The sequence below is a fragment of the Portunus trituberculatus genome, chromosome 24 (genome assembly GCF_017591435.1).
Source record: "Portunus trituberculatus isolate SZX2019 chromosome 24, ASM1759143v1, whole genome shotgun sequence".
In the NCBI taxonomy this organism is placed as follows: Eukaryota; Metazoa; Arthropoda; class Malacostraca; order Decapoda; family Portunidae; genus Portunus; species Portunus trituberculatus.
In genome coordinates this window covers 8330334-8346762 of record NC_059278.1, presented here as the reverse complement: position 1 = coordinate 8346762, position 16429 = coordinate 8330334, and the positions used below count along the sequence as shown (strand labels likewise).

Below are 16429 nucleotides of genomic sequence, written 5' to 3'. Positions count from 1 at the left end.
TCATAGTCTTTGGTGGTCTCAGGAGAGAGGGAGACGTATAAATCAGCAGTTTTTGCTGTTAAGAGACATCCCAACCTCACAGCATACATACTTGGTTCGAGCTGTAACAGCTTTGCCACTCTCTCAAAACGGGTGAGATAAGTAGCGATGTCTTCTTCCTGGCACACTGGTAGTGTGGGACGAGCAGCTACATCTGGGATGGTAACAGCTTCAGGCTTACCTTGAGCGGTGAGATGCATTCACTCGGTTTCAGCTTTCAGTTTAGCAAGTTCTAACCTCTCCTGTCGCTCAGCTTCTTCTCTTTGTGCTTGTCGCACCACTGCTTGTTCATCCGCTCATATGCCTGTTGGCTGGTGATGTAGTGTACAGTGTTTGTTCCTGAGAGACCAAGAGCGGCAGCCTGTTTCTGAAGTTGCTCAAAGGATGACATGGTAGATACAAAACAGAATAAATAACCCCAAATGAAATAACAACCCAACATACAAAAAACACCTTGCAAAATTGTATGCACTAAGACTGAAGAAAATCTGTCAGTCTAAACAATTGAAGCAATTATAAAATTGTCCACTCAGTAAACACAGCGAGGGAAAGCTATGTGTGGATAAATAACAACTTACAGGAATGGACGTCTGAGGAACTCACTTCCGGGCCTTAGACAGTGAGTGCGCGCTCAAGGTGACTATACAGCTGTAAGCCTTCCAGGGAATGAAATAATAGAACAGTTAATAACACATGTCAATCCTGGCGAGGTTGCCACTTGTGAGGGGTATAACGAAGCCGGCAAAGTGTATAGTAACTACCGAGGCAAGGTAGTTTAGAAAGGGAGGAAGAGCCGGCACGACGTATCTCCCTTATATCCTCACAATTTGATTTGTTCAATATTTTGTGTAAGTAAATTTTTTCCTATTTTTTTTTTATGTATTACAATAGTGCAGTAGAAATTAAACATTGGATGAGTGAGAAAGAGGTAGACTAAATAAACTGGATCAAAAGAGAGAGTACAGTGGAGACTCAATATTCGAACTTAATTCGTTCCAAATGGCCGTTCGAGTATTAAAAAGTTTGACTATTGATACCTATAAATCAGGTAATTCGTTCCAGCCATTTCCAAACCCAAGTTTAGCAAAAAGCAGCGGTTTAATTTAGCAGTCGCCGCTAGCATTGGCACACGGAAGCAGGGTTAGCCTGTCTTTCATGGGCTTGTGTTCTGGCAAACATTTCTCTTCCTTTGTTATATAGATCGTGTTTGGTAGTTTTTTTTTTTTTCAAAACAGGCCAGTTTCATCACAATTAAAGATCTGTTGTGGGATTAAGCACTCCTTATTAACCCCTTCCTTACCGCAAGACTGTTTTGTGGTATGTGCGTACCACGCGCAAAAGCGACCTCGTGGTACCGCAAGATGCCGCCGTGGTACGTGCGTACCACACCAATACATTAACGTGTATAACCGTGGCCTGAGTGCGGATTTTGCCTTTTTCATGCTCCATGTGATTCACTATAAACAAACAAACACTGGAGGCGTTATTTTTAGCCACCCCAGCGTAACAAAACCATCCCACCCACTAGCCAATCAATATCGGAGTTAATTTTTCATGCATAAACTATAAAGCCAATCACTATTCTTTGACATATATTATTCCTACAGTCCCCCCAAGAACATCAGTTCTCTAGTATCGGCCGTGGTGAAACTGTTCTATTGCCTCTAGTTAGAGATAATGGCGTCTGCTTCGTGTAGCAGCGATGAGGATTATCATAATTATGAGACAGATAGTGAGGATATACTGGAAGACTCTCCAGATGAATATGATTCAGACTATGATCCTGAAAAAGAAATAGGAGAGAGTGATAGTGACAGCAGTGTTGAAACCCTCTCGGCAAGTGAGGGGGAGCAGCCTAGTTATGACTGCCTCAGGGCCACCCTCGCCAGGTGCAGAGTGTGTGGTGTTGAATTTATGATTAATGCACAATTTATGATTATGTTTACGTTTTCTTTTATTAATAAAATGACAAAAATATGTTTAGAAAAAAGTACATAACACTGAGTTAGAAAGAAATATAATGTGTAGATCTGGCTGTGAGGCACGTGCGCACACGGGCAGGGGGCTGCGGTATAGGAGGGGAACGCTTTGTTTATATCGGGGGGTGGCTGCGGTAAGGAAGGGGTTAACAAATTTCTTGAATTCAGGCACAAATTACTCAGCGGCAACTCTGTCAGCACTTGCAGCCTCACTGTGTCTCATAACAATGAATTCCAGTTCTTCTCTTGAAATTCACAAACCACCCTTTACTTGCTTTAAAATCATCATTGGAGTCAGATGTAGTATCAGAAATAAGATTACGATCCAGCAGCCTAGCCTTCGCACAAATTATGCCTTCTGACAAAGAATCACCAGCCGTCTGCCTTTGGTTTATCCAATCAACAATTTTTCCATTTCTTCCACTGCCGTAGGTCGCTTAAATTGCCTTTTCACATTAATCGCCACATCAGCTCTTTTAATGTGCTGTCTTCTTTAGTATTGTGGCTACTGTAGATTTAGCCATAAAATACTCAGCTGCAAGATCGGTTATTCTTCCTCCTTTCTCGTATTTATCAATAATCTCCTTTTTCTTTTTGATGGTTGTCACTACATTCTTTCTTGTAGGCTTATTCTCACCACAAACAAGCCTCTTTGGTGCCATTGTAAGCTTCTAAATGCAAAAAAAAAAAAAAAAAAAAAAAACTCTGGAGAGAAACTGTAGGACAATGTTATTCTTATGACAGTGAAGGATCAACTGGCTGCGGTGGACTGGTGGGGTGCGTGAGGTGGCGGGGAAAGACCCTTTGTTTACAGCCACATGGACGGATGTTTGACTAATATGTATTTTTTTGAGTATCAAGTCGAACTTTTGCGTTTGACTATTGAAAAGTTTGACCATTTAGACGTTCGAATGTTGTCTCCACTGTATCTTTGATATTTTGCATAAATGAATAGTACATACATTAATTGGTGTATTCCCTCCTATACAGAAGTGCTGTGAGTGGTGTGGTGCTGGAGGATGTAGTCTACGGCTGTGTCTGTACTCAGGATGCCTTCGGGTTGGGTGTGGGGAAGGCCACGCAGACCACTCCACTCAACACAATGGCCAGTTCCCAGCCCACTGCATCACCCTCAACCTCACCTCCCTCCGCTCTTGGTGCTACATGTGTGAGATGGAGGTACAGAAATTGCTTTCTCTAAAATAGAATGAAAACCAAACTTGTAGTAGAACCCCAATGACCTTGCATTCTACTGTTGAGTTGGAAGAGTATTGTCACTATATTCCCAGCATATATCCTCTTATAAGAGATATCAGCCTAGTGTAGAAATATGTTCATTTTTATTTTTATTTCGGAAATGTATTTTCCATGGTATGTATTTTCCTTTGGTAATATACTTGAGAATATATGAAGATAGGAAGTTAATTTAATGCTATGAATACTATTTGTTACTAGTACTTCAATTTTTACATTGAATTGCAAGAATTATTGCACCATTGTTTCTCAGGTGACGAGTTCAGTACTGGCCAGCATGACCATCCCTCTGGGCCAGCAACATCATCTTGGTGGACCAATCAGTGCGCCAGGCGTTGCAGTAGCTCAACCAATCACTCCCAGTCAATCCAGTGCTGAGGAGGATGATGAAGAGGAGGAAGGAGAGGAAGTGAAAGCTAAAGGTAATAGATTAGCTGGAAAAAAATTTACCTATGAATGTTGTATTTATCGTACCCTTAAAAAATATACCGGATAATTTTCTTCAGTCTTCATGACACTATTCATTGTTTCTGCTGTTAAAGTTTAATCATCATAAATGTATGTGTCAAAACACACAGTAGCTACTACGATGATAATGATTTTTTAGGTCTTGTTGGGCTGCGCAACCTGGGCCTAACTTGCTACATGAATGCTGCTCTTCAGGCAATGAGCAATACTGTCCCATTGGCTCAGTTCATGATAGAGTGTCCAGCCTTTCTTCGAAATGACAGGAAGACCCCAGGCTTGACACGACCTTTCCAAAGACTTATGATAGAAATGTGGCACAAGAAGAGACCAAGCTTTATAACACCCTCGTTGCTTTATCATGGCTTTAAACAGGTATGAATTGTCTGTATGTAAGAATTTTTCATTGAAACTTGCTAATAGAGTGATAGACAAAAATATGCTTAGACACATCAGGAATAAGTTTCCTATCCATAATGAAGCAAATGTACAAGAGAAATGCATATGTATTAAGCATTTTATGATAGATGCTTACACCATTACAAAGAGACTGTATCAAACTAGGAAAATTGAAGACTTAAGAAAATGACAAAATTTAGATATATAGGAAGGAATTCTTATATTGAGCTTTATTTCATGAAAAAGAAATACAGGTAACTCTCGATTTACGCTTGTTTGATTTATGCGTTTTTGTTATAACACGACCGAAAAAATATTATAATTAATTCAAATTGCATGATCGGTTTGGTTATACACAATTTGGCCGAACCGCATTTTCAAACTGAGCGCCAGACGCAATTTCAAATTGCACACCAGAGAGTTCCGCAGCTGGTTAATAGGTGGGAGCTTTGGGGCCAGATCGAAGAAGCAGGTTGTTGTCTATGTTGGTACAGACAACCTCCAAAGCAACCTCCTGCTCACATACCAACCTTCGTGAAATAGCATCCACAAAGATTCATTGCTGTTGGCAGGTGGAGGTTGGTAGCCCGCCTAAAAGTGCTCATTGGCTGCCAGGAGCTGGATCCAAGAAACTTTAACAACGTCAGAGCAACCTCCTGCCACGAAATGGCATCCATGAATGCTTGGATGGATGATAATGAGGTTGCTATGAGGTTGCTCTCAGGTTGCTGGGAATGCCACCTCTGGAGGTGGTGTTACTGTCTTAAATATGCATTTATGTTCACAAAATAAAATTTCTATTAGCTTTTTACTAACCTTGCCCCCAAAAAAGGATTGTTTTGTAATGCATAAAGTGAAATTTTACATGGAATACCAAAAAAATAAAGCAGAGACGAGATCGGCCGCAGACAAGGCGGAGACTTATGGTGACGCAGCCGCTTCTTCTTGTTACCCTTTTAGCTTGCATGTTACTTTCACCATGATATTTATGTTTCCACTCCTGTATTGCCTGCTATAATGGATATCATATCTTAGTATTCATATACGCTCATGCCATGAGGATAACCTCGACTCCGTGGCACTGAGTGATAGTGAATTACTAATGAAATACTGCAGTATTTCATTAGTAATTTTTTTGGACCACATCCCATATCCCCCCTTTTATCTATTGTTTCTTATGAGAATTGCATGTTTGTTTTATGGGAATTTTGATATACGCGATGCCTCTTGGAACGCATCTATCGCATAAATCGAGAGTTACCTGTACTGAATAGTATACATGTCAGATTTATATCTAAGTTTATGACATCCCTATACCTTTTATGTGTTGCATTTTTGTTATGAACCTGCTTTCTATTTTTTGATGGTAAACATCAGACTTGCAGTGACCAATTGTCTTCCTTGACAGCTGTACCCTATGTTCAGAGGCTATACACAGCAGGATTCTCAAGAGTTCCTTCGCTACTTCATGGATCAGCTGCATGAAGAGCTTCGGGAGCCTTTGATTGTTTCCCATGAAGATGATCATGAAGGTGATATGGAAGGTGAGGGATATAAGTTGCATTTGTTAGATCTGCTTGGCCAGACAGTTTGAAAGATTTTTATGACAGCTGTTAATGATAATTGATAGTCAAAATATTTATGAATTTTATATGGTTTTGAGTAGAAACTGGAGTGTGAGGACTTTTCATAACTTTGTGAGAGAAATTATTAACCCGTACAGCCCTATGCCATTTTGAGTTTTTTTCACTTCCATCGCATGTCCCCTAAATGATCTATATAACTAAGGGGAAAAGGTATAATAACTCTAACATCAGGTTATTTTTGCCTCTGTAGGGTATGATTTTGAAGTGCACTACAGTGTGTCCTCCTGCCTGGCTGCTATCTTGCATACCACTCTAATGCTGTTGTGTTAAGCAGTACGATTATCTCTGTGTGTAATAATGATACTGGAATGATACAAGGATTTTGTCACTGAAGGAAGTTGTCATTTGTCATATTACCTCCTCGTTCTGCAGCTCTACATGCACACACACACAAAATCAGTCCTTCATCTTAATATGCAAATGACCCAAAATTAATAATATGAATGGTTTGGCCATGGCAAAGTGAGGAGTATATGGATTTGTAACTTTATGCCTCTCCACCACTTGCCGCTTCCCATCGTAGGGCAGGTGGATGTGAGGCAAGTTACATGTGTGTATGTTCTTCACTTCACCACTGGCAAACCATTGTCTCTGACTCTCTATAAACTTCAGATATTTTGCATATTGAAGAGGAGAGATAGAGTTACTATGTGTCCTTTTTGAAAAGCCTTGGTTTGTATGATAACTGCATTAGTAAATGGAGTAGTTTGTGTCAGATATAGCTAACACTGGATCTTCAGTGTACAAATGCTCTGACAATGGGGCTTTATTGGTTAAATATCTCTCTCTCTCTCTCTCTCTCTCTCTCTCTCTCTCTCTCTCTCTCTCTCTCTCTCTCTCTCTCTCTCTCTCTCTCTCTCTCTCTCTCTCTCTCTCTCTCTCTCTCTCTCTCTCTCTCTCTCTCTCTCTCTCTCTCTCTCTCTCTCTCTCTCTCTCTCTCTCTCTCTCTCTCTATATATATATATATATATATATATATCTTTAATTTATCTTGCAGAGGAAGATTTGTCTGCTGAAAGTCTTTCTGAAAGGGAAGACTCCCAATCTGAAGCAGAGTATGAGACCTGTGACTCAGGAGTATCAGAGCAGTCCTCTGGCTCATCAGACCACTATCCCAGTAAACGCAAGAAACGTCACCATGCAACCATTGATGTGGAGACTGGCATTGCCACTCACAGAACCCACAATAGGTACTTTCCTTCTTGTCAGCATTGGAAGTAAGAATTAAATCTCATTTATTTCCCTCAAAAGATTCTGAAATATTTAGTTATTTTTTTATATTGTATGGAAGTATTCTTGTCATTGGTATAGCTATATGGAGGGCTTGGAGAAGACTTATGCTTCCCTTTTGAGAATCCAGTGTCTCTCCAGGTGTATTCCCTTTCTCTTGACCACTGCTGCCATATGCAATTGCTGTATTCTGTTCTTGGCCTGTTCTTGTTTTGTGCCTCCACAGTGCTTGCTTTCTGGACCCAGCACTGACCCCAGTATTTTGAAGAATGGTGATATTTTTATTTATTTTTATTTTTATTTTTTTCTTACTGATGTGAATGTATGGAGGATTAATTCTTTTAATGTGTGTCGACAATTCTTTACAGGAGTCTTTTTCTTCCTGATCATGAGAGTCCAGAGTTCTCTGATGCAGTGTCAGACACCACTCTCCTGGATTCTGACTCTGCTGGTGGAATGTCATCCTCAGCTTCCCCACAGGTGCACTCCTCCTCCACCAGTGGCTTAGGCTCCAGCAAACCTTCTATATCGTCCCTTTCCTCATCTTTCAAAGGTCTGTCCTGTATCCGTATCTGATTCATCGTATTATGTAGGAGGAAGTTTTCAGGATGGATGTAAACAACTGCTTCAAAGCAAAATCTGGGGTGTGATATACAGGCAACCCCCGCTTAAAGAAAGTTCACACAACGAAATTTTACTACAACAAACGTATCCTTTTACTACCATCTGCTCGTATAACGAACATCAAACTCACTTTAATGAAATTTTATCCACGGAAATTTTTTCCAAGTTTGAAAGCCCGACTGTATCACACAAGCCAACAGGCTTTTTGAATACACCAGTGCCTCTTGTGGACAAAATGCGTACCACTCACTTCCCTACCCTTCCCCACTCTTAGTTCAAAACAATAACAGTGTCCAGCAGCAGCTTGTCTTCCCTCGCTCAACATACCATCTAAACACCCTGCAACCAGCCCTGCAATGTTGCCTAGTGTTGCTAAGAAGACCAGAAGTCTCTTACTTTCTAAGTGAAGCTAGATATTATTCACACACTAGAGAGGTGAGGAAACTAATAGCATTGCTCGCCACCATGGCTTGACTCCATCTACTGTCTACTATTTTAAAGTCGGCAGACTCTATTAAGGAGGCTGGTGAGACCGTATCTTCCTTGTAAGCTAAAAGAACCACCCGAACTCGTGACTGCAATGAATAATGTGGAAAGCCTTGTGGAAACGTGGTACATAAGTTTTGTATGCGGTACAATGATGTATCCTTTGTTTACCTTCCACAGGTTGCCGGCTAGTTTTTTTTCTGCTCCACTCTCCCTCCCTTCATAAATTTAAGATCATCAACATTATAAAGTTACTTACATACATACATTAGTGTACACTATTATGACTTAGTCTTAAATTAAACTGTTTAAATGTTTAACTTCATAATTTATACTTTCATTAAACCTTTTACTGTACTATGATGCACTCTTGCTTTGTTTACTCTCAATGGAAGTTCAAGTCAGGGGTCAAACTTGTTAAAAATGGTTTGCTTAACAACATTTCACGCAACGAATGTTTTTTTAGGAACGTAACCCGTTTGTTAAGCGGGGATTGCCTGTATTTGCAAAATGTTTTTTTATGTAGGAGGGGAACTGTCTAAAGGCAACAGAAATTGTGATTAGTAAAAGAGACCCACAGAGGTAACTGTTCCTGAACTGGATCAAAAAGAATTGGTCAGATGAATGAGATAAATGTGATGAAATTGAAACCTCCCTCTTAACCCTTAAAATCTGGGGAGATGACTTACTTTCCATCTGCTACAGCTGGGAAAAATCATAACTGTCGAAAATGCTGAAAGATTTTTTTCTTACAAAGGCATATTTCTCTTTGTTATTCTGAATACAACGATGTAGTTTTTAATATGTTATGACCTCTGAGAGCAAAGTTATTGCATATCAAAAAATTCTCCCTGAACCTGTGGCAAAACCCGCCTCTAAGAAATACCCCCCCATCTCCGACAACACAGCGCAAGTGCTCTCTCTCTCTCTCTCTCTCTCTCTCTCTCTCTCTCTCTCTCTCTCTCTCTCTCTCTCTCTCTCTCTCTCTCTCTCTCTCTCTCTCTCTCTCTCTCTCTCTCTCTCTCTCTCTCTCTCTCTCTCTCTCTCTCTCTCTCTCTTTTTTTTTTTAATTTAAACAGTAGATATAATACACAATGCCAAAGCCCTAGTCATTACGAGCATAGGGCTATCTCTGGCTATGTCTACAAAAAATAATGGTATAATGATGTTTACAGTGTAATGTGGTACAGAGACAATGAATATGTCCTTGATATATCGTGTCAGGTACTGCTGGTCGGCGAGCCACTTGTTCACTCGGCACTTGAAGATGTGCAGGGAGGTGGAGCGGTGTAGGTCCGTGCTGAGCACCATCTGGTTCCACAGGCGACTGTACCGCGGCAGGAAGGAGCGTATATTATGCTCAGTCCTGCTGAACGGTACAGCCACCGTGTGTGGGTGCTCAGAGTTTCCTGCCGACCGCGTAGCTTGAGTAGGGTCGGCGGTCCAGGGAGGCGCAGAGTAGCGAGGTGAGGGGTGTGCAGTGCCTGAGCTTTGAACATAACACAGAGCCCCGCCACATCCCGCCTGTGCTGCAATGGCTGGAAGGTGTCTGGTGCGTGGCCCGCGTGCAGACCCTCACCAACCTCTGGGCTCTGGTCTGAACCCTTTCTAGGCCAGTGAGGTACGAGGGGGGGCAGGAGGACCAGGTGAGGGGTGCGTACTCCATAACGGGATGCACCTGTGCCTTGTAGAGTGAGGACACCCCTTGGGTATCCAGCACGTCCTCCACGCGTCTGATGCAGCCCAGCTTGTAGGACGCGTCCCTGGTAACTTTCTTGACGTGGTTGGTGAAGGTGAGGCCGCCGTCAAATTCCACACCCAGGATGTTGATGGAGTCCTGGGGGGGGTCAGCCTTCTGCCCTCAAGGAAGATGGCCGGTAGTGGGCGAGGCTGACCGTCTGCCTGCCGTGTCCTGGAGATGTGGAGGAGCTGGGTCTTCTCCGGGGCCAGTGTGACCTGCCAACGCCGCCCCAGGAGACGATGGTGTCCAGGGCCCGGTTTATTTTGGTGATGGTGGCCTGGCTGTCGGTCCTGTCGCAGACGAATGTGAGTGTGCAGTCGTCTGCATAGGCGTATGCCTCAGGGATGAGCTGCAGGATGTCGTTGAAGTAGACATTCCACAGCAGGGGTCCGAGGACGCTACCCTGAGGCACACCAGCCCTGACAGGGTGCGGGGCAGAGGTGTGGCCATTCACCACCGTGCTGGAGGTCCTTGCACCGAGGTAGTCCTGCAGGAGCTGAAGGAGGTCGCCACACACCCCCAAGCTCTGCAGTTTCGCCACGATGCCTCGGTGCCACACCCTGTCGAACGCACCAGCGATGTCCAGGGCGATGACGTACACGTCGCTGCCGCCATCCAGCACCGTATTCCATGCTGCTCTCTCTCTCTCTCTCTCTCTCTCTCTCTCTCTCTCTCTCTCTCTCTCTCTCTCTCTCTCTCTCTCTCTCTCTCTCTCCACTTTAGGGCATTTGAATTTGATATTAAAGTAAGAACTTTTGCACTTTTATGTCTTGAAAATGTGAACTCAGATATATGAAATGATGCGCAAAACAAGAAAAGAAAAAGAAGCCACATATTACAAGTATTGTAGATTTCTATAATAATTGGAATCTGGCAACTCTTATTAGCAATGGGAGTCACATGACTCGGCCGACAAGTACAGTCCTGTAGAGGCAACCATGTGTGACACATACCAGTGCATTGCTCGAAGGGAGTACGTGAGGTTTATGAATGTCGCTGTGAGGGTTGGTCTCTGTCTCCCAGATCATTATCAGAATCACTACTGGAGTCTTCACTTTCTTCTGTCTCTATAAAAAGATCACCGTCTTCATTTTCATCAATGTCCTCAATGTCACTACCAAGTAACACTGACATTACATCACTCGGAGTACCGTTTCCTCCCTCTGGGTCACGGGGGTTGTGAGATGTCGCCTCGAAATGGGAAAAGATGACCTATTGTGTGGGAACATGTCTCAAGGCTCAAGGAGGCGAGCAAGAAAAGTTGCCAGATACCTCCACTTGTCCAAGGCCCAATAGTGAGGGGAGAGATTCAAACGTTTAGCATGGAAAAATCATTATTCCCTGAACGATCCCCGCCTCTCAGCAAGCAACACTACAATCGTCCCGAAACAATCACCGTATGTTAAGGGTTAAATGAATTTGGTTGTAGGAAGGTGGAAATACAGAAGCAGGCAGGGATTTCCAGAGTTTACCTGAGAAAGAAATGAATGATTGAGAATACAGTGATACCTCTAGATACTAGTTTAATTGGTTCCAGCCCCTACTTTGTAACTTGAAGTTACTCGTATCATGAGTTATTAATTCCTATTAAAATTAACGTAAACCCTGTTAATCTGTTCCAGTCAGCAGAATAAAGTACAAAATACCCCAATTGACTTGAAGTAAATATGCAATTAAATTACAAAACTTACATAATTCATTACTAAACATAAGTGTAGATGATAAATAATAATAACTGAAATATAATGTTGTTTTTTGAGCGCTTACCAGAAGACAGACGACGGCAGACAATGCAGTTAGGCGGAGTATGTGGAGGATGAAGGATACCAGGGTAGTAGGCAGAGGATGAAGGATAAGTAGCGTGAACTCTACTCTACTTTATACTCTTAATTAAATCTTTGTTCTTCAAAATGGTGCAACTACCGTATTTTATGCCTTACAAGACACAATTTTTTTTCCTAAAAAATACCTTGAAAAATACTAGTGCATCTTCCAAGATGAATATTGTATTGTAAGGCAGCATTCAACCTCAAGTGAGCTTGGACACTTGACAGATAGCGACCTGGATTTGTATGTTGAGTCATCACATTATGATGTTAGCTTAAGTACCATTTAATTTAGCCTTTTATATTATGTAAACTCAGTACTTAGGTGTTACAAGTATTTCCAATACCATAATCCTTCCTGCAGCCTACTCAGCGTGTGGAGAAAACGGGCTGCTCCCTCGTCTCATTGCAACGCACACATACATGCACACGAACGCACATACATCATGCCAGGTGCCTTTATACCTTTATTAATAGAACATCTAAGTGGCTTACTTATTCAAGCATGAGTCAAAACTCCACTTGTGGATTGTATTCACATTGATAAAGCCTATGAAGCACGACTGCAAAATAAAATAAATACAAACTGCAGCACTGACGTGTTCGGTTTCGGCGATCGGACAAGTGATTCCGTAATGTAAACAACAGGTCCAAAACGTGCCGTCGCCCGCCACTAAAACAAGAAGAAATGGACTGTTTCACTGTGTATATGTATTTACCTATGGTGTTTTTATTTACATAGTTTCAAATTTGTGGTGAGTGCTCCAGCAAATTTGTAATGAGTGGTGAAACAATAGTGTCTTGCAGGCTCCTTGCTTCTTATGTTTTTGTGTTCAGTGGTCGGGTATATGGTGAATGCGTTCTTGTATGAGAATGACTTTTTTTTCTTAGAAATTTCTTTCAAATATTAGGGTGGGTCTTCCAAGATGTAGCGTCTTGCAAGCCTTAAAATACGGTAATCGACGTACTACACTCATTCTCCTTAGCAAGATCATTCACACGCACACCATGCTCATGTTTTTTCGATTATTTCTTGCTTAATTTCTAAGCTCATCATTCGTTTCTTGTGATCACTATTATCTTTAGCACTTCCTTTCTTGTGTCCCATGGTTAAATACACAAAAAAAAGTACAAAAAATAGCACAAAATACAAAAAGACACATAAAAGTCTGAGCAAACTTTTAGCGGCCATGAGTAATGGTACAATGTACAGATGTGTGGATTGCTGCTCTGCTACCAAGCGCTGATGATGGTGGGCGCTGCTGCTTCTGCTGCTGGCTGCTCATATTTTGGGAAAATGCTCATGTTATGAGGCATGATTTTTTGCAAATTTTTACTCATATCTTTGAAAAACTCATATATAGATGCACTCGTATGTAGAGGTACCACTGTACTGGATAACTTCTTGCCTTAGAGAGGTGGACAGAATAGTGGTGAGAGAAAGAAGAGAGTCTTGTACAGTGAAGCCATGGGAGGAGGGGGCAGCATGCAGTTAGCAGTATCAGAAGAGCAGTTGGTGTGAAAAAATGGAAGATAGCAAGAGGTGTAACATTGTGGCAGTGACAAAGAGGCTGAAGACACTTAAGTCAGAGGAGAGGAGTTGATCAGACAAAAATCTTTTGATTCCACCATGTCAAACATAACAGTATGAGTGGAAGCTCCCATACATGTGAAGCATATTTTGTACATGAATGGATAAGGTTCCTGTGTAGTGCTAGCAGCTGGGGGGTTAGAAAAACTGATAAAGACAACACAGAATGGTTAACTTTATTGAAGCTGTTTTGGCTAGAGAAGAGGTGTGAAGTTTCTAGATTAGATTATGAATAAAGCACTAACTAAGGATATTTATTGTAGAAGAGAGGGATAGTTGAGTGTTATTGAAGAAGAGGGGATAGTAGTCTGAAGGGTTGTGTCAAGTTTAGAGGGAGGAATTGAATTTTTGAGGTATTGAACAATGCTAATTTTGCTGTGCCCTAATCAAAAATTTTAGAGAGATTTGAAATCAGATGTTCTGTGGCTTCTCTGCATAATATGTTTATGTCATGAAGGGTTGGTTGCCTGAAAAGACTTGGAAAAGTGGTGGTATCATCAATGTAGGAATAGATATGACAAGAAGTTTGGTTTAGAAAATCATTGATGAATAATAGGAAGAGAGTGGGTGACAGGACAGAACCTTGAGGAACCCTTCTGTTAATAGATTTAGAACACTGACCTTCTACCACAGGAGCAATAAAATGGGCAGAAAGGAAATAATTTGAGATCAAATTGCAGAGAGTAGAATATAAGCTGCAAGAAGGTAGTTTGGAGATCAAAGCTATGTGCCAGACTCTATCAAAAGCTTTTGATATGTCTAAGTTAACAGCAAAAGTTTCACCCAGATCTCTAAAACGAGGATGATCAAAACTCATTAAGGAAAGCTAAAAGATTAGTTGTGACAGAAGCCACACTGGGAATCAGGTAGAAGATTGTGAGTCGATTGAGGTTTCAGAATCTTCCTATTGAGGATAAATTCAGAAACTAGATAAACAGGAGATTAAAGCAATTGGCTGATAATCTGAGGGATTTGAATGACCACCCTTTTTAGGAACAGGCTAAGGCAAACTTCCAGCAAGAAGTAAAGGTAGAAGTCAATAAACAATTGAAAGAGTTTGACTAGGCAAGGTGCAAGCATGGAAACACAGTTTCTAAGAATAATAGGAGAAATCCCATCAAGTTCATAAGCTTTCCAAGGTTTAAGGCTAGTCAGGCAATGTAAAACATAACTGAAGGATTTCAATAGGTTGCATGAAATAGAGAGGGTAGAAGAGGGAGGAACAAGCCCTGAATTATTCAAGGTATAGTTTTTAATAAAGTTTTGAGTAAAGAGCTCAGCTTTAGAAATTGATGAGATGGCAATAGTGTCATCAGGATGAAATGAAATAAGGAAAGATGAAGAAGCATGAAATGAAATAAGGAAAGATGAAGAAGCAAAGTTGCTAGAGATGTTTTTGGCTAGCTCCCAGAAGTCTTGATGGAAGTTGGATTTCAAAAGATTTTGGCACTTTCTATGTATGAAGAGTTTTGGGTCGGAGAACAGACTTGGCATGATTCGAGGCAGAAACATAAAGTACAGGCAACCCCCGCTTAATGAACAGGTTATGTTCCTAAAAAAACTTTCATTGCGTGAATTTTCGTTAAGTGAACCAATTATAACAAGTTTGACCCCCTGACTTGAACTTCCATTGAGAGTAAACAAAGCAAGAGTGCATCATATTACAGTAAAAGGTTTAATGAAAGTAAAAATTATGAAGTTAAACATTTAAGCATTTTAATTTAAGACAAAGTTATTATAATGTACAGTAATGTATGTATGTAAGTAACTTTATAATGTTGATGATCTTAAATTTATGAAGGGAGGGAGAGTGGAGTGAGAAAGACGTTAGCCGGCAACCTGTGGAATGTAAAAAAAGGGTGCATCATTGTACTGCACACAAAACTTATGTACCACATTTCCACAAGGCTTTCCATTTTATCCATTGCAGAGTCACGAGTTCGGGTGATTCTTTTAGCTTGCAAGGAAGATATGGTCTCACCAGCCTTCTTAATAGAGTCTGCTAACTTTAAAATAGTAGAGACAGTAGATGGAGTCAAGCCATGGTGGCGAGCAATGCTATTAGTTTCCTCACCTCTCGTGTCTGTGAGTAATATCTAGCTTCACTTAGAGAGTAAGAGACTTCCTGGTCTTCTTAGCAACACTAGGCGACATTGCAGGGCGTTTTGGTGGCATGTTGAGCGAGGGAAGACGAGCTGCTGCTGGACGCTGTTATTTTTTTTTAACTAAAAGCGGGGAAGGGTAGGGGAGTGAGTGGTGTGCGTTTTGTCCACGAGAGGTGCTGGTGTATTCAAAAGCCTATCGGATTGCGTGATACGGCGGGGCTTTCAAACTTGGAAAAAATTACATGGATAAAATTTTGTTAAAGCGAGTTTGGTGTTCGTTAAACGAGCAGATAGTAGTAAAAGGAAACGTTCATTGTAGCGAAATTTCGTTGCATGAACGTTCGTTAGTCGGGAGTTACCTGTATAGGAGATTCAGGTGATGGAAGGCTGAAGTATCTTTTGTGGGCCACCTCTTTATCATGTCCAGCATGAAAAACAGGCTTTGTTAAATCAAAGTTTGGAAGGTTTAGGTCGAGAGAAAGAGTGAGAAATGTATGCCTCCATGCCAGACACTATCACCTGTTATGCACTCAACACACAGACAGGTCTCTGGCTCAGAGGCAGTAATCATTCCAAGGAAAGTCAAGATATATAAAGAAAAATCTTTTGGTCCCTCCAATTGGCAGAGGCATCTCTGCTTTAGGAATGCTGAGGAAGGATTGGAGAGATAAGATACAAATAGGAGATTGTGATCAAAGGAGTCCAACAGTAGAGATAGGATAATAGTTTAGGCAGGAGTAGAGGTTAAATAAAGATTAAGAGAGTTGGGTGTATCTCCAAGATGGTCAGGAATACAAGTAGGGTGTTGCACCATTTACTTTAGGTCAGGGATTCTCAACTTTTTTTTTCTCATGAAGAACATGAAGAACTCTCTGAGTTATAAGACCATCTACCTGAACCCCCAGTAATCTGACGTCGAATAGAATGTTAATTTAGTGGCTGACATTAATTCAGTACAGCAGTGGTGCCTTGTGATAATGGACCTCTCAGTAATGGAGTTCATTCAGTAATGGATTGGTCAGATACTAACCAATTTCTTTGGAC

The 16429-nt window shown here is 41.3% G+C and overlaps 1 protein-coding gene across 7 annotated transcripts in view; it reads left to right on the top strand.

Moving 5' to 3' along the window:
- LOC123508248 (ubiquitin carboxyl-terminal hydrolase 33-like) overlaps nucleotides 1-16429 on the top strand; it is a 98025-nt gene that overhangs the window by 29220 nt on the left and 52376 nt on the right. For 5 of the 7 annotated variants that reach the window (XM_045261813.1, XM_045261809.1, XM_045261811.1 and 2 more), the window contains exons 3-8: nucleotides 3009-3197; nucleotides 3526-3694; nucleotides 3880-4112; nucleotides 5545-5680; nucleotides 6780-6999; nucleotides 7381-7565. In XM_045261813.1, coding sequence (XP_045117748.1) covers nucleotides 3009-3197; nucleotides 3526-3694; nucleotides 3880-4112; nucleotides 5545-5680; nucleotides 6780-6999; nucleotides 7381-7565 — 1132 coding nt within the window. The remainder of the gene's footprint in view (nucleotides 1-3008; nucleotides 3198-3525; nucleotides 3695-3879; nucleotides 4113-5544; nucleotides 5681-6779; nucleotides 7000-7380; nucleotides 7566-16429) is intronic. The other 2 variants (XM_045261814.1, XM_045261815.1) reach the window with 2 other exon arrangements.